The sequence below is a fragment of the Sinocyclocheilus anshuiensis genome, unplaced genomic scaffold (assembly GCF_001515605.1).
Source record: "Sinocyclocheilus anshuiensis isolate Anshui unplaced genomic scaffold, SAMN03320099.WGS_v1.1 scaffold9, whole genome shotgun sequence".
NCBI lineage: Eukaryota > Metazoa > Chordata > Actinopteri > Cypriniformes > Cyprinidae > Sinocyclocheilus > Sinocyclocheilus anshuiensis.
In genome coordinates this window covers 1,145,461-1,171,593 of record NW_015540887.1, presented here as the reverse complement: position 1 = coordinate 1,171,593, position 26,133 = coordinate 1,145,461, and the positions used below count along the sequence as shown (strand labels likewise).

Sequence of the window (26,133 nt, the reverse complement as noted above, 5' to 3'; positions counted from 1 at the left end):
TATCTCTTTTGTTTTGAGACTTTAGTCTTTGCAACTTCAGGGATCTTATCTATTCACAAACAGCTTGTAACACTTCAAAGAGAAAGGAAAAATTGAAATCGCATCATATGACCTCTTTAACATAAGGCAGCAACATAAAATGTGAAAAAATGAATGTATGAATATATTCGCAAGGCATTGTACATACAGTATATAAGTAGGGATGTAACGATTAACCGCGAGCCGGTTGAAAATGTGTTATATTTCAATTTCACAAAGAAATGTGCAGCATTTTGTCCAAGCAATAATAAAAGGACACATTTAATTTATAATTTGTCTTAAATATCATTTTGTTAAAAAATAATAATCGTGAATCGAATCGAATCGTGAAATCAAAAGCACGAATCGAATCGAATCGTGAGTTGAGTGAATCGTTACATCCCTATAAAATAGTATAATAATGTAAAGTATAAATATTAAATAATTTATTAATTTATTAACATGGTACTTTTTATTAATTTAATAATATTAATATTAATATTAAATTGTAGATGAACTTTGTGGGCTCCTGGCGGTCATGGGAGCTCCCTGTGGGAACCTTGTGGACATGGGTGCTTCTTGTGGGTACCTGGCTCCCTGGGGCAAAAAGGTTTGATAAGGCTTCTGTTGCCTCCACTTTCCTCTCTTTGGGAGTCTGGTGGGTACAGATGCTTCTTGTAGAAAAGGGGTGTGAGGTTTCTTCTGCCTCATTGTCTTGATGGATAGGGCTCTTAGATGGTTGTAAGACAGATGATCCCAAAAATGAATGACGCAAAGGTTGTGCAAGATTTGTTGTGTATGCAATAAATAATATCTAGATCTGTGAAACCTTGTGTGAGAAAAAGAGAGTGAAGAGATGAGTTGAGTAAACCCAAAAGAGCTTGGAATTTTGTTGTGGGGTCTTGTATAAACGGGCCAATTTTTATTGAAGCTGTGTAAAAAATGGGCCATACTACAGTGTGACAGCTCTTAAGGCTTGCATGCACTGAAGAACCTGAATGATGAATGGATAATAACTAATGGATTCTGATTGTTTTGTGACTACATGCACACCGGCTATCAAAATCCTATTCAAAACCACTCACCATATTCATTAAAATAACTTATGTACATAAAGACTTCCTAAGCTAGAATATTGGTAACTGTTGGTAACATTTTTCAGAGACACTTTTTGTTGTTATAAAAAAGTCTATGCTCAGACTGTAAAAGAATTCCACCCATTTCAACTTAAAAACTTAAGTTCAATTGCTGCCTTAATTTTTTTTTAGTCATTTCAATTTAAATGTCATTAAACTGATGAAAAATCAAGACGAATTTCATATAACTTTCGTATAACTTAGAAAATTGCTCAACTTATTTTGATGAGTTAAAGTAGGCTACTAGCCTAATGTAAAAGCATAAGGTGCCATCATGACTTACTGATAATATCATTTGTAACATTGTGTCTCAAAATACAGATTACACATTTTCTTTCAGTTTGCATTATTTTTGAATTAAAATTTTTTGAACACCAAACAGCCACTTGAAGTGAACTGTAAGGTGAGTAGATTCACTGTTTTGGACTGCTGCCTCAAAAACGCAGAGTACAGAATGACGCACGTGTGCATGTTCAGTCTATCGTTGCATTATCTTATAGTATTAAAAGAAAATAATAATTGCACAGTGTATAGCAGTCTTTAGTGTAAATACAAACACTGAGACGATTTCATTGCCCTGTTAAAACAGAGCTTTCTTGGAGTCATAAAAACATCCCCAAACCCCACTGAAGAGGATACTCACGAACGCTCGCCGACTCCCTACAAAAATGTAATTTTGTCTGCATCAGATTTACACTCACCGAACTTTCTATGGAATATTCGTCACGCTACGTCACAAAGGATTCCTTAGCAACCACACATAGTGCTCAATAAACATTAAATTGAAAATAAAACAAACAAACAAACAAACAAATAAATAAATGCAAAACAAACTCAATGCTCAATAAACTAACAGGTTTGTTAGTGATGGGAGTCCTTGGCTGTTTTGTTCGATTAAAGCTGGAGCTACAAATATAGAAAGTGAATATTGATTTTTAATTGGTGATGTAGATTTGCTTCTGACATTTGTTTTTCTTTATGCGTAAAACATTTCATGATTTTTCTGAATAATACATTATGCATAAGTACAATGTAAATCTGTCATTGAATGTTGAACTGCAAATCACCTGATTTTATCATTATCAATGGATCCATATAGCAGCATATAGTATTTTTCCACTTCAAGCACTGGTTATAGCTACTTTAAATATACGAAGAACATTGGTGCTGCTAACACTTGTTAAAGAACTAAATGCACCTTTAAAATGATAAAAAATTGTTTTCACATTTGACATCACACCAAATAAAGAGATTTTATTCAATAGGCATCCATGAGAAAATGACAAAACATTCTGTAGAATAAATTATATATCAAGAAGTATGCATTGCCCGAAAGACCATAACTACTTGCAATTTTATATTCCATGTACCACAAGCATAAAAAGCCAGTTCAAATAGATCATTGCTGTTGTAGATCCCAATGAAAGCAGTACAGAAATAATCTGTTACATTTGATATTGTCACTAATAGCTTTGTAAATTCACATCGAAAATATTCTTTAATCAGTGATATTACAGTCTCTTGTTCAAAGGGGCATTTCCCCCCTTAATAGATTGTACTAGCTGATCAGGTAAGTGCATTAACCTGTCACTAAATCACAGTATTGGAAGTATCTGTTGGCACAGAAGTGTGGTGTGCTCAGAGTTTCACGTCCTCACTCACATCTGATGCTGAAGATGCTGAAGATGATGACGATGAAGAGGATGAAGACGACGATGACTAGGGTGCAAAAAAAAGTTAGAGTTAGTAGCTCTTTCAGGATTTAGGACATGGCTTGTATCCTTAAAGGAATAGTTAATAGATTTACCTCAGAATATGACAAAATAAAGGAAATCACAATATACACTACCACTAGAAGTCTTTTATGCTCACCAAGGCTGCATTTATTTGATCAAAAATACAGTTGCAAAATATTATTAAAATTTTAAAAAGCTGTTGTAAAATGTAATTTATTCACATGATGTCAAAGCTGAATTTTCAGCATCATTACTCCAGTCTTCAGTGTCACATGATCCTTCAGAAATCATTCTAATATGCTGCTCAAGAAACATTTCTTATTATTATCAATGTTGAAAACAGTTGATAATGCTTAATATTTTTATGGAAATCGTGAGACTTTCATAATAAAGAACAGCATTTATTTAAAATAGAAATCTTTTGTAACATTATAAACATCTTTACTGAACTTTTGATCAATTTAATGCACTGTAGATGAAGAAAAGCATAAATAAATAAATAAATAAATAAATGCACTTTTGAACTGAACAGTTTAAAGGAATATTTCGCCCTAAAACTATAATATTATAATTTAGTCATGTCTATAACATTCCAAACACAACGTTATTGTACATATTCAGATACTCAGAATATGCACATGTTAGACTACATTTAGAAATATATTTTAGTGGACAGTGTACAGTTCTTCAAAATGTATTTTATGTTCCACAGAAAAAAGAAAGTCATACAGGTTTGGAATGACACGAGTGTGAGTAAATGATGACAGAATGAGAAACTTAGTATTGTGAGGTATATTGTGAATGCTGAAAACAATTAGAAATGTTGAAAAGCAGTACTGACCCTTGACCGGGTTTGAGCAGGTGGAGTGGCCGGCCTTTCGTTGTCACTTCCTGTATCTTTCCTCTCGTCCTCCTGTGCGTAGGCTGGTGCCGGGACATCAGCGGAGGGCTCTTTATCCAGCAGCTGAGGGGTGATGGCGATCCCTCGTGCTTTCAGATGATCATAGGCTGTCCTCTCAGCCACTAGGAGGACCAGCGTGTCCCCGCTCTTGCGGACGAGGTTCACAACCTCCTCATGTGTGCTCATTTCCACATTCACCCCATTCACCTCCACAACAATGTCATCATCCTCCAATCCGGCTCTGTCTGCTGCTCCATCTTTCACCACCTGAGAGAAAACACATTAACAGGTTAATTAATCCCAAAATGAAATCAGTTACTCACCCTCATGTTCTATATCTGAAGGATGTCCACTCTTTTAATGAAAGTGAATAGGTGAATCTAACTCCAAAATCAAAATCAATTCTTCAATCGATGAAAATTTGGATCTAGTCATTCATTCATTTTCATTCATTCATTCATTCATTCATTCATTCATTCATTCATTCATTCATTCATTCAAAAATTACATGTTTTCTTATTTCTCATATATACCAGAGAACAGCAAATTGAATTGCGATCAGTGTTTCAGAATCTCAGACATAACTTTCATACACTCAAAAAAATCTTCAGACCTAAAGTTGGATTACGCTGTCAGTCATACATAAATACAATAGGTAAGAAAATAATCTGCACTCATAAAAAATTGTGGCATAGTTCATTTCTAACGATTTGCATCTATATGACTATTTAAAAATTAATATTTTTTCAAAACACATTAATTCAGATAAAATAAAATCTATAGTAAAATCTTAAAATCAGCATAAACCTTTTCATTGTGACAACAATTGAATTTATTTAGTTAAAAAGTATGAACATGGTTAATATGAATATGGCTAGACGTGGAACAAGCAATATTCAGTTAAAATGTATGGGATTTAATAATCAAATTATATGTATTAGTTTATTAATGTTAAATGGGTGGAATTCAAATGGATGAAAATTTTATATGAAATTCAAATACATAAATAAATGTATTAATATTATTTATAAATCTATTTATTATTATTATTATTATTATTATTTGAGTGCAGACTTGGAATATAAGGTTTATGGACAACATTTATGAAACTTTTATAATTCTTTTATGATACTTTTCTGGTATTTTGGAGCTTGAAAGACACTAGTCCCTATTCACTTTCATTAAATAGACAAGAACAGTTGGGATATTCTTTAAAAATTCTCATTTTGTGTTCAGCTGAAGAAAGAAAGTCACACAGGTTTGGAATGTCTTGAGGATACGTAAATAATGACAGAACCTCTGAACCTATTCAAAAACTGAGCCTAAAAATAGATCAAGGAGAGCTTTCTAGAAATGTCAGCACAGGTCATTTTGTCAGAGCCCACCTCTTTGATGTACTGTCCGTGAAGTCCCTGGATGCCATTGAGATGGAAACCAAATCCAGCAGCGGCCTTCTCCAGCCGGCACAGTTTGGGTTTGTGGTCCCCATCTGCTGGAGCAAGTGCCGCTGGAGCAGGTGTGGCTTCAGCTTCATGCTCAGGATAGCTGGGCGGAGATCCTCTCATTTCCTCCCAGTACAGAAGTGGAGAAACACCACCCTATACAGCAAAGTATTACACAATTTGATATGAAATGTAATTTAAGATTCAAATTTTAAATTGAAATATGCAATCACCAGTGTACTCTTCAGTAGCAGTGTAAATGTTTCAAATCAATGCTGCACTGCAGCAATCTTAGTGAATGAAAGGGACTCACCAATTTGTACATTTTCTCTGTTTCAGCATCCAGCACAAGGAGGGAGCACTTGTTTCCTTGTTGTGATATTTTTTCCACCACCTGTTCATGTCTGCAGTTATCTGTTTCCTGCCCATTTACGGCCACTAGTCTGTCCATATTCTTCAGTCCCGCTCGCTCCGCAGGGCTGCCTTTGTCTATTTCTCCAATATAATGGCCTGAGACAGAACACAAAATATGACATGAATCAAATATTAAAACATAAATCAAAACATTTTCTCAATTTATCTAGGGGTGACCATACGTCCTGGAATTCTAAATACATAACTGACCAAGCGTGGCATGCAAGAAAGTGAGATCTACAGAGAACATCCAAAGAATATGAATTTAACCAATTTAATTATTAATGTATTATTTAAAATTTTTTGTAATGAAAAATATTCATTAATTATACTGAAAAGCCAATGCCGGTAAAATAAGTTTTTGATTATATTTTTAAAATGCCCTCTTTTGCACCCTACATCATTTACTGTACAAAAGAACATATTGTGATATTAAATCATATTAAAATGCTAATCTTTTTTACTGCATCTAAGAGGCATTTCAGTAGATAACCTTTGCTTATCACTATACAGTATCATCAAAATTCCTCTGACTCACAGTTACGCAATGTCAATTATCCGGCACGAACACATTGCCCTTACACTGTAATAAACTTCAGTAAGTTCAATAGGGGTTATGCGCAACAGACTTCCGTATTCTGTTAACCGGGTCTCGTCGCTTCCGGTTCAAGCGTTTTGCATATGCTTAGTTAAATATGAAGCAGTTTTACTCAAGATGCCTTCAGAGTAGATACCAATGATGATCATAACCAATGTCCATCACATATGCGGACTGATATCTAAAAGTTTTTTTTTATTTTTATTCTTTTCACATTTAGATATAAAAATTGAATAAAACTTCAACAATAAAAACAGCTAGCTACTTTAACTGATTATCTTAAAAGTCCATCGATATCGCTATTATTTAATACGGCTGTTAACATGTTCTCCGACAAGCGGAAGCAATGAGACCTGTTTTCCGGGTTTGGTCAGGTGATGTTCGACATATACCCTATTGGCACCACCATGCTAGAAAGAAAAATAAACAGAAGAACTAATGAAAGTAATGCAGTGGTAATGCAAAGAGAATCAGGGCTGCTAACACCAAACGTCCATGATCCAAGAAATTACAGTCCTGCTGTATTTCCCCTGAGTTCAAGTCTTCAAGCAGTGCACTTAACCTCAGGTTGCTCCAGAGAGACATCTATGCAATTAGTGTGCTGTAAGTCACTTTGGATGACATAAAATAAAGAATGAAAATCTTAAAGCCTACAAAAGAATGAATAAATAGCTTGTGACCTATTTAAAATTCAACAGCTCTTTTACATTTCTTGGCAGGTCAGATACAGGTGCACTGCTATAACATTTCCCTCAGCAGGAACCAAAAGATAAGCCACCAAGACAAATCTGACAAGAACATACAGAAAGGAACATGGAACTTTTGGAAAGCCTCACAAATACTGTTTTTTGGCAGCGGCTATTTGCACTAAGTGTAAATAGCAATTCGATTATATTTACACTAAGTGCAAATATCATATTTTCTTAGCAATAGATGCTATTTACACTAAGTGCAAATAGCGATAGATGCTATTTACACAGTGCAAATAGCAATAGATGCTAATTACACTAAGTGTAAATAGCAATTAGATGCTATTTACACTAAGTGCAAATAGCATATTTTCTTAGTGATAGATACTATTTACACAAAGTGCAAATAGCAATGGATTCTATTTACACTAAGTGAAAATAGCAGTATTTTTTAATGATATGCTATTTACACTAAGTGCAAATAGCTATAGATTCTATTTACACTATGTTAAAACAGCAATATTTTCTGCTATTTACACTACTTATTGCAAATAGTAGCAATTATCTGCACCTCAGTATTTTAGTACATTATAAAACAGTACACAATAATAATGTATTGAGTGTAAATTATAATTTTAATTCAAATTATTAAACAGATGCCACCTTATTGGGACAATAAAAACCTCCCTACACCTACCCTAACCCTACCCGATACTTTATTTTCAACTTTTTGATTATTTCCTTCATTTGCGATATGAGATTTGAAATGGGAGAAAAATAGTTCGGCAAAAGGCAGGTTCGAACTCGGGTCAATCACGTCAAGAAGTGTAAAAAGTTCCTTACCATCTACGCCACTGAAACTGATATTTGACAAGCGTCTTTTTTCAGTGTTGACTATCCCAATCAGACATTGGTGGGCGGAGTTAGTGTAAATAGCCTTTGCCAACAAGGCGGGCTATTTGCACTTAGTGTAAATAGACACTCTGTTTTTGAAACTGTCTTTTGAACAACTGAAGCAGATGTAATTTAGACTACAATTAGGCTAAATTTGACAATTTTAACACAATGTGCAATAGACTAAATTTGTATTTCATGTTGACTTCCACACCATGGCAAGCACTTACCTGCATGTTTAGGAACTTCCTTCAGGATAAAGCCATAGCCATCTGCTCTCTTGGTCATGTCTGCAATGCGTGGCTTATGCGGGAGGTGCTTGACAGTGGCATAAGCCGTGCTTGGTCGAATGCCTTTGCCTTTGAAGAATCTGTCAGCGTCCTCATCCACCAACAGAAGCATCACTTTGTCCCCGGTTGCTTTCACCTACAATAACAACAGGACTACATTATTATAATATTTTTTCTCAAACACTGATAGGGTAAAACAGTAGAGTCAAGGTCTTCAGCAGCATCCATTCAGTTTGCACTCAGAAGTTATTGATATTTTGAAGAATCTTGGTAACCAAAAAGTTCTGGGTCCCATTGACTTCCACTGCATGGACAAAAAACACAGAAGTCAATGGGAGCAGGAACTGTTTGATTACCAACATTATTCAAAATATCTTCTTTTGTGTTCCACAAAATAAAGAAAGTCATACAAGTTTGGAATGACATGAGCATGAGAGAAAGATGACTGAATTTTCATTTTTGAGTGGACTATGCCTTTAAAGCTTCTCTAAAATGGTTACTGCATTATCCAATTGGTGATAAAGAGCGCAGAGGCGGACAAAGTACTCAACTCCATTAGTCCAACACCTATTGTGTTTTATTAGGAGATGCACAACAGTTTTTCTGTGGCTTTATAGGTAATATTTTCACGTGCACAATTTAGCAAAATCGGACAATATTGTGTCTAATATATACCACAATATTAATTTCTTATTATTAAATTTTGTAAATAAATATCACATTTGCAGCTGGTCAGTGTTCAAAAAATGCTGGGAAATCACTTCATGTAGCCCTACAAGAGTGATTACTGATAAAATTATCTGAAAAAAAGACCGTTTTTAGAGAAGAAAGAAATCACCCACTGACTTTCAAAGCTGCTAACGACTTTCTACTTCGAGGACCTTCATAGAAATGTAGTGGAGTGAAAAGTACAATATTTGTCTTTCAAATGTAGTGAAGTTAAAGTCATAAGTTTCCAGAAAAAATAATACTCAAGTAAAGTACAGATACTCAAAACGTGTACTTAAGTACAATACTCAAGTAAATGTACTTAGTTACTGTCCGCCTCTGTAAAGAGGTAATGTTAGACAGGAGTTATTGCAGCTAGGATTAAAGCATAATTTTAATTTACCTTTTGCACAATCTGATCATGTGAGAGACTCTCAACATTCTCACTGTTTATCTCCACTATACGATCATCAAGTTTCACACCGGCCTGATCAGCTTCTCCTCCAGACATCACTTCTGTCATGAATATGCCCTTAGTACCTGCGAGAAAACAGAGTTAGATCAAAAAACTCCGTTAGTACTTCATCTCACGTGTCATCTGAAATAATTCCAACAATGATCAACATCGATTGATTTATGATTTATCCAAAACAGGCATTAGAAATTAGTTAACGTTTGACTTTCTCAGTCTTGGATGACCATTCGCTGATTGTCGACAGCACTGGAAAAGACTTTCTTGAGCTGGCAAGCTCTAATCCCTTTAGCTGACCATGAGAATTTTTGAAAATGAACTAATGACAGGATTTACCAAAGTTCGGCAGATCAGAGGCAAATCTTTCAAATATATTAAAATTGACTAATTTAACTAGATTTACTGCTTTGTTTTCTGTATTATAGCTGTGAAACAATCTGCACTTACTATACTCTTATTTTTTATTATGATTCCATTAAGAGTCTTTGTAACATCCATGGACCCTTTTCTATTGCACAGAATGTTCTTTATAATGAAAAAGAGCTCTTCAGATTATTAAACTGTTCTTCAAACTAAGAAAAACAAATCTTTTTAGAAGGTTCTTTGGGGAACCTAAAATGGTTCGAATTTATATTTTCATATAAACCTGTCTCTAAATGGTACGTAAAATCAAATATGTGATTAGTCGCTTGTACATGTTGGTCAGATGGTCTATTATTCTAAGTAGTCAGTTCTTGGCCCAAATAGGCATTACTGTAAACAAGATCATATGATGTTACTTAAGAATCTGGCTATGGGAGTTTTTGGCCTACCTTTGGTGGACTTTAAAGAGAAACCAAATCCGCTGCTGGATTTTTGCAGATAACAAAGCTTGGCTTTAGCGGCTGGTGCAGACACTCCATTCATGGTGGGCTGGCTCTGACCTGACTGGGACTGAGTGTCAGCAAGATTCACACCGTTGGCTTTGGCAGTCTTATATGCCTCTTCTCCAAGGACATGCAATGTGACGCTCATCCCACTCTTTCTCACCAAATCTGCAACCTGACCCATGAAAAAGACAGGTCTGAGGTTTACCACCAAACTATTGAAATAAATTATATTGAAATAAATAATATAGGATTTACAGAAAGTCGATTTTCAAATGCATCAAACCTGGCTGTGCTCCAAAATGTCCACAAAAGTTCCATTGACTCTGACTATGCGGTCTCCGTCCTTCAGACCGGCCAGTTCAGCCGCGCCGCCCATCTCCAGGGCTCGGATCAGGTGACCCTCCTCGCCGTGCTCCACTCGGAGGTAGAAGCCATAGCCCTGACCCTCTCGCTTGGTCAGAGTAATGATACGTGGTTTTGGCCCAGCCATTTTCCCTGTTAGGAAACATCTATCGATCAGTGTTGCTTTTACGCTGAGGTCATCTAACGTGATAATATGCTCGTCTTGGTACATCTGATGCTATCTTATCATAGATGCACACAATTCATTATATACCAGTCATCTGGTGATAAAACTGATAATCACAATTAAGCAATGAAGTGCGAATGAAGTGTGTGGAGACCAAATTTATTTCTCACAATATATAGCAGTGTTATAATGACAAAATATTGTGAGTTAAATCACAGGTGTTAGTAATCAATGAAAGCAGACTGGTGCAGATTAGACACAGAGGTGAACATGATTATATAATCTTATGTTCTTCAAATGGAGTGATAACTGGGGTAATATAGAATTATCAAAGACCATATAATCACCGCCCTGTGTTAGGGTGTACCTGCTGAACTACATCACTGAAGGCTTAAAGTCAACGTAAAATGACATTTAAAAAATAATTTACTTATATTTCTGGGTATTCAAAAATACATAAGATAAAAAAACATTTCAGAGGCAGAGCAAGCATATATATATTTAATAATGATAAATGAAATCATATTAAAATATTAGAGCAAAGAATATTGTATTAAAATAATGTACTATTTGCAATAAACATTTGATCTTTTTTTATGAATATTATGCCCTAATTAATCATGCACAATAAGGCCTAGAATGTGCATTAACAAATGTAGTACATTGTGATTTCATGTTAAATTTAAATAGAAGCAGAGCAAATAAATAAACACATAAGAGAGTGAGCACTCTGATTCTACAACTATTAATTTTTAAAGTGCCTGAATGTGTTTGTGAAAGCACATTTTGCTTTAAAACGCTTGCACCTTGTCTCTGTAATTACCGATGACAATCAATCAATCAATCAATCAAGTTTATTGTGTTTTAGAGTGAGTTTTAGAGTGCGTGCATGCTCTGACTTCACAATTGTTAACAAAGTTGTATGTGTTCGGTGAAGTATTTTTTTCTAACATGTACCTTGTACAGTACCTTGTCTCAGTAATTACGAATGCCGATCATGAAATCTTTACAAAACAATAGACACAATTGGGAGGAACCATCATCAATGCTTTTAAGGCTTTAGAAAGATTGCCTATAGCCTTGGTTCATTTTGATAAATGTTTTACCCGGAGAAAAAGCGCAAGCATCTAGCTGTAGGTTCAAGTTCAACAGATGCCATATCAATTACACAATACCTCACACATAAGCTGAGAGCTGAAGTACACTTCTCACACTTGAGTGCTCCATGAACTGCTCTATGAGCTGCTAATGCGTTCACATCATCACATTATGCCAAAAACCAACTCCTTGCTGCCGTTTAATAATTAATGCAACTTGCGTCAAGTTTCCCATCTGTACAAATAATATGAAAGCAAGCATTTCACTTAAGCCATCAAACTGCATTATAAAATTTCTCAACATGATTCCCAGGGTGTCATTGCTTAAATTTAGGTGGTCTGGATCAACGTTTCTATTCTATTCTATTCTATTCTATTCTAAAAAATGTATTCAAATGACATCACTCTGAATACATTTTTAAAATAGTAAGGTACACATCAAAGCACATCTTTCTTTCTCAAAGCACATGATATTTCTAAAGGTACATCTATGTTGTGTCACTCACCAGCTGCAGTCTCCTCAGTGTCCCGGTGTAAAGGAGGTGGCTGCCTGCTTCTGCTCAGGTGTTATCTAGCGCTGCGTAAGTGTATGTGAAGGACTTTGACAGGCCAAAGGTTGATCTAAACGGTGAATTATTTAACCATGTCCCGTGGCTGGAGGCTTATTCTCTGTTGCTATGAGTGACCATATTCTACCCTAAAGAAATTCAAACAAAAAAATCATGTTTTTAATAAGACATCTTCATTTGCAAATCTGAAGTCTGCGCGGATATTTTTATTCACTATATTTTCTTGGTTTACTGGGCTGTAAGAGTGTGTTCACATTAAGCACTACAGCATGCCATTTGTGATAGTTGGATGGCTCTATATTTTAATGTCATCTAGTCCACAATATTAAAATCCAAGCAAAGTAACCAAACTGCAGAACACCTTGAAGCATTAAAATCCACCTCAATTTTTGTCTGTGAGAGATTTTAATTTAAATAAAAAATACTGTATATACATTTTTAAAATAAGTTTTTTTTTAAATTACATATATTTGTATGTTTTTTTGAGCAATGTCTTTGCATTTATTTGATCAAAATACAGTAAAGCAGTAATATTGTGAAAGATTACAAATTAAAATAATTGTTTTCAGTTTTCAAATATTTAATGTAGTTTATTCCTGTGATGGCAAACCTGAATTTCAGCATCATTTCTCCAGTCTTCAGTGTCACATGATCCTTCAGAAATCATTCTAATATACTGATTTGTTACTCAAGAAACATCTCTTTTTATTATTAATGTTAACAGTTTTTGATGCTTAATATTTTGTGGAAACCATGATGCACTACTATTCAAAAGCTTTAGGCAATCAATCAACCAACCAACCAACCAACCAACCAACCAACCAACCAACCAACCAACCAATCAATCAATAAATAAATAAATAATGTATTTCAAATGAATGCTGTTCTTTTCAGCTTCATCACAGAATCCTGAAAAAAATGTATCATGGTTTCCACAAAAATATTAGACAGTGACAACTATTTTACTATTTTCAACATTTATAAAAATAAGAAACAACTGAGCATCAATATAATATACTGATAATAACATATCAGCATATTACAGTTTCTGAAGGATCATGTGACATTGAAGACTGGAGTAATGATGCTATAAATTTTAAGATTTAGCTTTGCATTACAGGGATAAATTACATTAAAAGTTTGAAAATGTAAAACAACTATTAAAAATTGTAGTAATATTTCACAATATTACTGTTTTTGCTGTAATTTAGATAAAATAAATGTTTTAGTGAGCATACAACACTTTGTTAAAAAAATATATACAGTTGTGCTCATAAGATTACATACCCCTTGCAGAATATGTAAATATGTTAATAATTGTAAATAAATAAGAGGGATCATGAAAATTGCATGTTATTTTTATTTAGTACTGTCCTGAATAAGCTATTTCACATAACATATGTTATATATACTCCACAAGACAAAATAATAACTGAATTCATAAATAAATGACGTCAAAAGTTGACATACCTTGAATCCTAATAATTTTTTCCTGGATGATCCATGACTGTTTTTCTGTGTTGTGATAGTTGTCCATGAGTCCCTTGTTGGTCCTGAGCAGTTCAACTGTCTGCTGTTCTTCAGAAAAATCCTCCAGCTCCTGCACATTCTTTGGTTTTCCAGCATCTTCTGCATATTTGAACCCTTTCCAACAGTGACTGTATGATTTTGAGATCCATCTTTTCACATGGAGGACAATTGAGAGACTCGTACACAGCTATTACAAAAGGTTAAAACATTTACTGATGCTCAAGACGGCAACACAATGCATTAAGAGCCAGAGTAAACTTTTGAACAGGATGATGATGTGTACATTTTTTTAAATTTTGTTTAAAGATCTTTTCTTTTTTTTCCATTTGGAACTGCGCTTAAGAAGCTACATAAATACTTAAATGTTTCCCAGAAGACAAAATAAGTACAATTTACCCTGATCATCCAATTCAAAAAGTTTACACCACCCAGCTCTTAATGCATTGTGTTGCCTTCTTGAGCATCAGTAAATGTTTCCACCTTATATCATAGTTATGTATGAGTCCCCCAATTGTCCTCCATATGAAAAGATGGATCTCAAAATCATACAGTCACTGTTGGAAAGGGTTCAAATATGCAGAAGATGCTGGAAAACCAAAGAATGTGCAGGAGCTGGAGGATTTTTCTGAAGAACAGCAGACAGTTGAACTGCTCAGGACCAACAAGTGACTCATGAACAACTATCACAACACAGAAAAACAGTCATGGATCATCCAGGAAATGACACACATTATTAAGATTCAAGGGTATGTAAACTTTTGAATGGGGCCATTTTTTATGAATTCAGTTATTATTTTGTCTTGTGGAATATATGTAAACATCTGTTTTGTGAAATAGCTTATTCAGGACAGTACTAAATAAAAAATAACATGCAATTTTCACGATCCCTCTTATTTTGTTAAAATTATTAACATTTGGCATATTATGCAAGGGGTATGCAAATTTATGAGCACAACTGTATATTAAAAAAATCGATGTATACATTTTCTTTAAAAATATGTTATTACTTTTTGTTAATGTATATATAATTCTAAAAATTACAGATTAAATTCAGTCAGGCTAAAAAACATCCATTAAGGGTTGATACCATTCCCTTCATGATCACAAGACGATTACAAAAAAAAAAAAAAAAAAAACCGGAAGCAGGTGCCACAATGTTTATTACTCTCTCTATTCCAATAAAGAACAGATGCTTGTGCAAATAACTGGGATCATGGCACTGATTCACGGGTCAGTCTTCTGGTAAATCATGCCCTCTTAACGTAATTGCTGTTTTCAGTGGGCCACTCAAATGATCTGAGTATTAGCGAACTCATTAAATCTAAATCCTAAATCCTGTGACAGAGTCAAGTGAGGAAACCAGTCTGGACCATGAGTGTGTGATAATCACAAATTTGTTTGTATTGCCTTTGCAAATGTGCACAGACTCAGGCACTTTATTTAGATCTGAAGGCTGTGCTTGAACTGCTCATCAGTTATAGGCCTATAAAATGGCCAAATAAAACACCTGACCAAACAGATCAAAATCTATGAAGCCATAGACAAGCAATGATAATAATTTTACTATCATACAAAGTGCTATCATATTACTGAATCAAATGATCATAAACTCTTCAATATAAGAAGTTTAGACTCTGGTATACACTCATCTAGATATTCATATTCATGTTAAATAACTGTAATATCTGTATAACTTTCAAATGTAAAATGTGACCTATGCATTATGACTCACAGGATAAATAAATTTCTTGAATGTGCAAAGTTAAAAATAGAAATGAATAAAATACTTACATATTTCCAATATCTATTTTATGTTATTTTATTTAAGTCAATCATTTTAGAGAAGTGCCACATAGAAATGTATGATCAAAACTAAACGTACCATGAGAAATGTTCACTGAAGTTTGTGACAACTACACCTGGTCTGTTCTATGAATATTTATTAATTTAGGACGAAACGGCGTGCAATATATTAATACTAAAAGACATTATGTCTGTTAGAATGTTTGAAATCTTATAAAAAATACACTTAATGTCTTTTCAAAATGGAAAAGGACAAAAAACAAAAAAGAAAAATCCAGACAAGATCTGCTTCCACAAGAGGGCGCCGATGCTTTACTCCACCTGCCTTATCATTCATAACTTTCCTTAAATCTCCATGTGCGCGTACTCCACAAACTCCCTTCAATGTCTCCTCCTCTCCAGGATGCTCAAATCCCTGAATCCCACCGGCTCACCCCCAAACTCCCACCCCTGCTGTTTAAGAGCTCATCAATAAACCCTCAGCTCAGTCCACGCGTGAGAAGAGACTCAGTGGCGCTCCGCGCTTCATCACATACCCATACAGAGCAACTGTGCCTTCAACACACCGCTGAGCAACAACGCTTTATTTCAGCATGAGCTAATCTAATTTCTCCCTTCTTACCTTTTTATTGATTCTAAATTTATCCTCTTTCAATTCCTGCTCTCTAAGCAGCTCTTTGCGCTCTCATTGTTGACGGATGACTGCGAGGAAACACTAATATAAAATAGTTGTGGTTAGGTCCGAAATGGATTTGCAAACGCTAAATGATACGTCTGGGATTTGGGAATGCCTTCAGCTTCAGAACAGCTCTGTTCTGAACGGGACCTTAAACGGGAGTCTGGAGATTCCCAACGGCACCTGCGGAGACGCGCTTCTGCTGCCCAAGACGGAACCGGCGCGACCCAAAGGTGAGAATCCCCCGACACACACTCGGCACCAGACCGCTGCTTCAGCCGCGTTCGTTCAAGACACTCGTTCCCCTTCTTCACTATGAGGTACCAAAGCTAGTCATGGCCCTGTTTTGACATTATGGAGAGGTTGAAGCATCCTCCAATGGCTTGAAGTAAACTCAGGAAGTGTTTGGGGCTGTTAAAAGTATATAAAACATTTCAGTAAGCGCAGAAGTTAGATTGCAAGTTTTAGTTGGAACGCACTAAATACAGTACACGCTCGCAAATAGAAGCGTTCGCCTGAGGAGGTAACCATAGTAACAGTAGGCTACTCTGCGCTTTCCGTACGGTTCCTGAAAAATATACAGGCAATACATCACTTTATGACATATTTAGGTGTCACAAGTAGCCTATATAAAAAAAGTTAGATAGATACTCGACGTTTGCGTTCTGGGAGCGCCACATTCGGTTGCGCAAGACGAACCTGAAAGATTGCTTCATGAAAATCAGGTTACTGAGAGAAATGTCCTTAAATTTCCACCCCCCCAAAAGTCACTAAATATTTCGCATACTGGAAATAAATGGCATACCACGCCATGTTTTTGTCCTTAAACCTTGCACTCCTTACCTTTGAGTAAGTAGAAAACGACATGGTAATCATTCAGCATCTATGGAATATCTTAAATTATCAAAGCGTTGCTATATAATACTACAATCACTGTACCATGGGGTGTTAGGAAAAGGACAATGCTTGTTATATCTTGGGAAATTGTAGATTAATTTCTGCCAGCATCGCTGCAGCTGTATTTGTCACTGCAGGGAGAATTGAGATGCAATTATAATCCTATATGGTTTATTAGTTTCTGATGCCTTATTTGCAGCCAGCCTTAAGAGAGATGCTACAACAAAAGGATAATGAAGTATGTCTATTGTATGTGAAAACCTGATGTAGTCTAGCTAGGCTATTTAATTAGACAACTGTGATGAACACTTACATTTGAGTGAAGGGTCATAAGTGTATTAGTGTCCACTGTAGTCAAAACATACCCCCCACACACAAACATTTATACATGGCTGTTGTGGATACATTAAATGAGACAAAGTAAAAAAAACAAAACACTTTCACTAACCCTTATAAAGGTATGTATAGTTGTTTCATTAGGCTGTCCAAGGAGTATAATACATGTGCTCACGCTGATGGGAAAAAATGGATTAAATGACAAGAAACGCCTTTCCACTGCTATTAGAATCACTGCCAGAGCAAGTAAATAATTCAGCAGAGTTCACCGCATCACCCTCTGGGCATTATGACGCGAGGGACTGTATTACGACGTAAAGAGATTATTATCTAGAGCAAATGAAGTGATGACAAATTCTACATATCCGCATTAAATGTTAACTTTAAAACAGAAAACAGAAAAATATTAAAGCAAAAAATATTCTAAAGTATTAATGAGAGGAAAACCAATATTAGCAATAAAGTTAGCTATACTTTTCTGGAAGAAAGCAGATGTTAAATATTTCTTAGGCAAATTTTCCTTATATTAGATTAGTGATGGACATTACATGACAGGCTCCAACTGCCGCTTGCAACATATCAAGTCATAACCACAGGGTCCCCAAGGCTTCACGCTGTTGTGCGCTTTAACAGGATTGTACACTTCATGCTTGTGACTGGATTTTTAAAAAAACTAAATCTGAATATTGAATTAGATCATTTTTAGAGCCGTTTTAGACAAATTTCACTAGATATAACTGAATTAAAATAACACATGCAGAAGAAAACAAAACAACCGTAATTAGATGTGCCCCCCCCCCAAAAAAGATGAAATAACAAAAACAAGCTATTGTTCAACCACATCGCTATAAAAATGCTTTGTTAGCAGTGTTGGGAAAGTTACTTTGGAAATGTAATAGTTACAGATTACAAGTTTCTCGATTTAAAATGTAATAAGTGGCGTTACTATTTCAATTACTTTATTAAAGTAATGTAACTGATTACATTTGATTACTTTTTGATTATTTTTCTAAATTCCTAATGAATGTTTTCAACTGTTAATAATTTTCAAACATTTAAAACGGGCAGGGTTATTGTTACGGCAGTACTCAACACTGATTACTGACTTTCAAAATCCTTCATCGCTTTAATTAAGATTATAATAATTTAATTTTAAAGCACAGGCACCACTGCCAGACTTTAGCACCTCATTTTACTTTGAGTTCTGAGGTTAAATACAGATTTAAAATTATAACAAGAAATAGTGTCATAGCTATGATACTGTTTTTGAAATCAAATCTTTGCATATATAGTTATGACAGGAAACATTGGCATCGAACAATGCCTTGGGAAAAAAAAAACAGATAATCTTAAAAAAATAAAGCATATACACAAACCCAAATAGGAAATAAAACAGTTATCAAATATGTATGAGTCCTATTCTGTGTCCTAAATTATTGAAACATTGATGTATTTTAGAGAAGTCAATGCAATTCGGGAAAGTAAACCATTATATATATATATACACGTGTGCGTGTGTGTGTGTGTGTGTGTGTGTGTGTGTGTGAAATTATTCAGATGTAACCCCCTTTGAAAATACATTTTCATAAGTAACTGTAATTTAATTAAAAATTAAAATTTTAAATTATTTCTCCCCTCAGTAACAGATTACAATTGCATGTATTTTGTAATTAAATTGCGTAATGCCATTACATGTAACTAGTTACTCCCAACACTGTTTGTTAGATAACACAAAATTATGAAAATGTGCAACAATTTCAACATTAGATGCTTTTACCTATGAATATTTACTCAATCAACCTGACTTCTTCATTAGGTTACCCAAGAAATGTTATTTAAGAAGTCAGTTGAGGTCGAAACAGCTCTTTTATACACACTACTACACGTTCACATTTTACAGCAAAAGCGAGTGATTTCTCCTCTTTCTCTCTGGGTGCTTTGATGGAAGCGTTCAGCATACCTCCGGGCGCAGGCTAAATTTAGTGCATTGCCACTGAGGAGCCTAATCAGAGACTGCTCGACAATACACATATTTGCTGTCCATTTCCTCCATCAGCAGAGGCTGTTGGGCTCTCTGTTCTTGTGTTCAGTATAAACCCTGATCATCAAACACACGACTGTCATTATCGTCATCACACAGTGCTCCAACAGCGCTCTTCAAATCCACAGATTCTGGACTTTTAGCATACAATGCACACTCATTCATTCTTCTTTACGATGACTCCAGGATGGCATGCACATGCTTCAGGCAATCAATGTCATCTCGGTGATTTTCTGTGAATCTTTGTAAATCTCTTCACTGTACTTGACAACACAATGATTTTCATTGTAAATGGATCATTTACTATTATTTTTGCTCAAACCTGCAAGTTTATATTTTGCAATTTTGACTTTTTCTTATCAGAATTGTGAGTTTGTATCTCACAATTAGAGATTTTTTTTCAACTGCTTACACACATTTTCAAAACTCTGCCTCTCTTTTTTTCAAAACTTTACACACAAATCCAAGAATTGCACACACAAACTGCTAAATGCCTCACATCTCTTGCCAAATGAAGCACTGCATTCAGAATATCACAAACACATCTCAAAAGCAAACATTTGCAAACACCTTTGCCATAATATTAATTCCTGTTAGATTTTTTTGTTTTTTTGTTACATAGAGAATTGTGTGTTGTCTTTTGCAAAAAGTGTTTTATGAAATATAAAACTGAGTCAAAGGCCTAGAATTAGTGTATGGTTTTGCAGATTTGGTGTGTGGTTTTGCTGTTTGAGTGTCAGGTTTCAGAAATTGTGTGACAAGTAAAGACAACTTATGCAACTTATAGCTCACAATTCTGACCTCAGAATTTCGACTATTTTCTGAGTTATCATCTCACAATTAAGATTTTTTCACAGCATTTTGAATTCACAATTGCAAGTTTTTATCTCAAATTTCTGACTTCTCACAATTGCAAGTTTATATCTCACAACAATCTCAAAGTTCGATTTTTTTTATTTCTGAGAATTGTGAATTTATATCTCACAATTTAGACTTTTCTTCTCAGAACTATCCCAGCAGACACGCAATGTCATAAGACATTGATATTTGGTCAAATTTCAGTTGCGATGTCAGGTGACCAAAATTCAAGGTGAATTCAACGTCGAATGTCAGTGTTAATTTGATGCCCAATACCAATGTCAGCTGAGCTGACGCTGATATTTGTTGTTTTTAGGTTGTGTAACCAAAATCTAACATTAAGTCAACGCTAAATTGGCATCAAATAATGACGTCAACCCGATTTTTATTCTCAACCAAAATGCAACATCTGTCCGACGTCACGTCCAACATCAACCTGACATTATGTTGATGTCCTGTGCCTGCTGGGATGAGTTTATATCTCAGAAATTCAAGAAAAAAACTGAAATGTGAGATGTAAATGCAGAATTGTGAGGAAAAAAATGTCAGAACTATGAGATAAAATCTCACAATTCTATTTATTTATTTAACATTTTATGGCAGAAGTAAGCTTCCATAGATTTGCTATCCTAACTATGCATAATTACATGGTTAGTTGAATTATATAATTTCCATCTAGCCTATTTTTCTCTGCTGACCCCATAAGAACAAAGCTGCGACCCACCAGTTGGGAAGCACTGCTGTATATGATCAAACACGTGCTGTGTTAACATGACGAGACAGGCAGTAGAAGTAATTTGCTCTGAAACAATGCAACCTCTGATCTCAGGTGAGACGCCTGTTGAGTTCGCTCAGGATGAGGTCTTCAGTCATGAGCTCTTAACATTTAGATGAGTCCAGTGATGAAACTGCATCAGGGTAATTTGAGAGGACACAGAGGTTAGCAGAACGTCATGCTTTGGCTTAATATAGCAACATTTGTGACCAACAAGTGATTAACTTCCTTGACAGATCTTGATGATGACTGACACCAAAGATTGAATCCAATCATTAGATAATTTACTGCTTTAAACTTGTTTTCATAGTGGGTTATGAGAGGTCTCTTAAAGGGTTAGTTCACCCAAAAATTAAAATTAGGCTGTGTTTTACTCACCCTCGAGGCATCCTAGGTGTAAATGACTTTCTTCTTTCAGACAAATCCAGTCGGAGTTATATTAAAAATTGTCTTGGCTATTCCAAGCTCTATCATTGCAGTCAGCGGGTGTTGCAGTGCTTCAGTCCAAAAGAAGTGAAATAAAAAGTGCCCATCCATAATAAAAAGTGTCTCACACGGCTCCGGGGGGTGAACAAAGGCCTCCTGTAGCGAATCGATGCATTTTTGTAAGAAAAATATCCATATTCAAAACATAATAATCACTTTAATCTAGCTTGCGCCAACAGTTGTACACGGAAGCAGTTCTGGGCTGATGAGGTATGAGGTCAGCGTTGCGCATGCACCGGTGAATCTCGTGAAAACCAACGTTTGTTTACAGGATCAAAGGAAGCAAAGTTTCCTTACTTTAGCAAAGGAAAACCAGTCTCCTCTTGGCTTGTGTCGAAATCCTCCGACATTCTTATTTACAAATCCTCGTTTTGTACTTCTAATTAGTGACCATTGTTTTATTTTGAGCTCTCCCCTGCGCTTCTGCGGTCGTCACTTCTGAGCGGTGCATGCGCAACGCCTACGTCCTACGTCATCAGCCCGGAGCTGCTTCAGTGTACAACAGTGAGCGCAAGCTAGATTAAATTGATTATTACGTTTTAAATCTGGTTATTTTTCTTACAAAAACGCATTGATTCGCTACAGGAGGACTTTGTTCACCCCCCGGAGCCGTGTGAGACACTATTTATTATGGATGGATGCGCTTTATTTAACTTCTTTTGGACTGAAGTACTGCAACACCCGCTGACTGCAATGATAGCGCTTGGAATAGCCAGGACAATTTTAATATAACTCCTACTGGATTCGTCTGAAAGAAGAAAGTCATATACACCTAGGATGACTTGAGAGTAATTTTCATTTTTGGGTGAACTAACCCTTTAAGGATCTTATGGATGCTGGATGGCTTCATACAGATACAATGAATCAGCAATGCAGAATTAATCTTTCACACTGTTCACAGAAAAAAGAAAGAAAGAACAAGACATTGTGATGTTATTATTGCAGTATATGGTGTTCCTGAGTAGTTGTAATGGCCTTAATTGACAAATGTGTTGTTTGGTTGTCCTCAGCACATCAGACAATGATCCGAATCCAAATTATGGCATTACCTTTGTTTTTGGCTCTAATGTAGAAGCAAACAACTTCCGAACCCAGTAATTTAAGAGCCATTTATTATAAATTTGTGTCCACACTGCATCACTTAATCTTTTTAAGATTTTCATATATTTGTGTTTGGAAAGAGAACAGCAAAGCACTGTCTGAAATTAATTGTTTCTAAAAAACACAATAATTCCTTCCTGAAATTGATTTACCTGTATAATGAGATTTATCTGTTTGTATAATAACATGCAGCCTGCCATACATTTTTTTAAATACCTGAATTGAATACAAAATAAAGTAAACAAAAAAGTAAAATAAAATAAGTTTAAGTACTAAAATGACTAAAACTGAAATAAAAGTAAGTTAAAGCTAAGTGGAAGTCAAAACAAAACTGAAAATATAAAAATAAATTAGCTTTAAACTTAATACAATAATGGAATATAATTAGAAATATATATATATATATATTAATTGAATCTAATGACTAGAATATAATATAATTAAAAAATGAAATATACCACTATATAAAATATAATTGTTAAAATGGAGAAAATGACTACAGGGGCATTTTTTGCTCCCGCAGTTTAATTATTTGGGGTACTTTTGCCAGTTTCAGTGTCATTTTTGTCCAGAGTACAGGTTAAGTTCTTACACTGCACCAATTTCAAATGCAGTTACTGTAGTCCTGTTTTCAGATTTTCGTTTTCTGAATGTTTATAAATTTGTTGCCATCGATAACGACTTCACCTGACACTTGAGACTGTTGAGTTATAAACTTGTGTGGGCTTTTCCACTCAGACACAGCCTGTCCTGACGCAATCTCATCCTCTGACACTTTTACGGTTACTAACACCTGCAAAGCTCCCAGACTCTCCACAGATTTATGTCATGACATGGGGGAGAAAATGATCAGTTTCTGTTGTGTTTTGCTCACAGAATGTGAGTATTAGGACCTTGAATGTATACAGCAGAACATGATGTTTTTTTACCAGTACAATACAACAGTTTACACTATACACTAGGTCTGAATAACCCAGAAGGAGATGAGCAAACTGAGGGGTCACTGAAGGTCATCAGTTCCCTTTCAGTCGGTCACTCTCGACGTGACTGTCTGGAATTAGTTAGTTAAAAAAAAAAAAAATCACAGATAAAATATATTGACCCAAAACAAAACAAAAAAACTAAAATTATTTTATTTCAGCTAGATGAGAAGGCAACACATATCATATTCATGTGCTATACCTTGATGTACTAAAATAACGAAAGCTAAATTAAAAATTTATAAAAACCCTATACACATAAAAAAAATCTAAGTAAGATGACAAAAACACTTTTTAATAATTACTGTAACGTCTCGGTTATGTATGGTAACCCTCGTTCGCTGAAGGAGGGAACGGAGACGTCACGTCCCGTCGCCACAGCTCCTGTACCACCGCTGAGTGGCCGGGTCACCAGCTCGGCTCCTCAGCGAAAACCTGAATATGCGCTGCATCTGCTGCCTACTTATACTCACGCTGTGATCAGCGGCAGCTGGATGCAATAATCGCATGCCAATGTGCATTGGCTCGTTTAGTTTACACTCGAAGTAGATTGGTCTCTCTAAGCAAGATCCCAATTCGTCAGTCATCCGACGTAACGTCTCCGTTACCTCCTTCAGGAACGAGGGTTACCATACGTAACCGAGACGTTTGCAGGAATGAGCTACAGCCATGAATCTCTCTAAAGACACAGCTTGAGGACTGTTGTATGGAGGAATGCTGGGTATTCAGTCACACTAAGATTGGAGTGAGACAGGCTGTTCCAACAGCTTAGTATGCCACACAATATACACTGTGAGCTGCCTATTATTCTTTAAAAATAGTAAGTGACATTTTTTTCTTTTGAGTCAAAATAAATGGGTTGAGAAAATAAATAGTTCATTTATTATACTGGAAGCAGAAGGTCAAATCGTGCAGATTGCATTGTGGGATCTGGGTACAGAAAAACTGTATATTGTGCACACTTTATTTCACAAAATACACATAGCCTAAATGGGATTTCTACAAAATATACCGCAGAAAATGGCTAACAAAAACAAATTGCAGGTGAGTGTTTTTCCTGATGTTTCTCATGTGCTTTTTCCTGCGGATTTTAATTAGCGAATAGTTGATTATTTCAATTACGGACAGGCACTTGGCCTCTATGTGGACACCAATTACAAACATCATTCAGGAAACAGCATGGATTGCTTTGCTGCTTTAGGAATATTGACTACAGCCTAAATGGACTGTTAACCTCTGACTTTCCCTGACAATCAAGCTTTCTCCCAAAATCCATGATTAGACATCCATCTGTTTTAGAATCGATCACTTGTTGCTGCAACAGTGATGCAACTGTTTGTAACTCATGGCTTTATCAATGTGTCAATGTGAATTACTACTTTATAGCATGTAAAGCTAAATAACTCTTGGTTAAATTTTTTCTCTTGAAAAATAAAAAGAAGACATGATTTAATGGGGCAATATATTACTCTCAGATTTTGTTATATTTGAAATCTATATATTTTAATATATTTCTGTGGCTCAAAAAAAATATTTTAGCATGGCAGCTAGGGCGAGAAGGGTCTGGCTGCAGCTGGTGCTTGCACTCTCAGACGTGCACTCTCAGGCTTGCACTCTCAGACACTTGCACTTCCGCTAGCGAAGTCACTTGCAGTCTTTATTATTTTTTATTTTGTTCTATTTATTGATGACTTTTTGTTTGAATCTCTCAACATTTTACAACAGTAGCCAGGTGGTGAAGACAAGAAAAAAGAAACTAAATTACGAAGTCACTTGCAATCGCCACTTGCACTCTCCGCTACCTGCGACATCACTTGCAATCGACACAAATCGTGCGTGTTGCCAATGGAGACAAGACGCTGTGGCGGTGATTAAACGATTAAAACTAATTCAGTACCGTAACCTACAGGGTCCTGCAAGAAAAAGACAAGACCCGCAAATCCGTGGCCACAGAACAGCAGAATATGAACTCAATGCGCAAAGTCTCTTGCTAAGCGTTTTCCTCCTGTAGAAAAACATAAACACTTAACGTGGCGTAATATAAGATGCTATTAAAATATAAAATTCAATATTCAGTTTATTCATATAATGAATATGTATATAATATTTTCCTCTAACCACAAAACGTGGCATAATGTGGCATAATGGACTAAGATGACAAAGACCAAACTCAATGCTCTTGATTATTAAAATATAGCCTACATAACTAATATACAGGCAAGCAGGTGAGCCCAGAATAAACGCAACACGCACAGTTTCGTGTTAAGCGTTTTTCCATATAGAATAAA

At 35.4% G+C, this 26,133-nt stretch overlaps 2 protein-coding genes across 2 annotated transcripts in view; one reads left to right on the top strand and one right to left on the bottom strand.

Annotated features, from left to right (window-relative positions):
- Positions 1-2,422: 2,422 nt before the first annotated feature.
- Positions 2,423-12,352, bottom strand: pdzk1 (PDZ domain containing 1). The gene is made up of 9 exons (XM_016486537.1): positions 12,300-12,352; positions 10,451-10,662; positions 10,111-10,339; positions 9,230-9,366; positions 8,059-8,254; positions 5,547-5,743; positions 5,177-5,389; positions 3,732-4,058; positions 2,423-2,873 (listed from the first exon to the last, which is right to left on the bottom strand). The coding sequence occupies exons 2-9, from the start codon at positions 10,655-10,657 to the stop codon at positions 2,793-2,795; spliced, it is 1,587 nt and encodes a 528-aa protein (XP_016342023.1). The 5' UTR covers positions 10,658-10,662; positions 12,300-12,352; the 3' UTR covers positions 2,423-2,792.
- Positions 12,353-16,441: 4,089 nt separating this feature from the next.
- Positions 16,442-26,133, top strand: part of cckbrb (cholecystokinin B receptor b) — a 27,136-nt gene continuing 17,444 nt past the window's right edge. The window contains exon 1 of the mRNA XM_016486536.1: positions 16,442-16,604. Within this exon, the coding sequence (XP_016342022.1) occupies positions 16,442-16,604 (163 nt within the window). The remainder of the gene's footprint in view (positions 16,605-26,133) is intronic.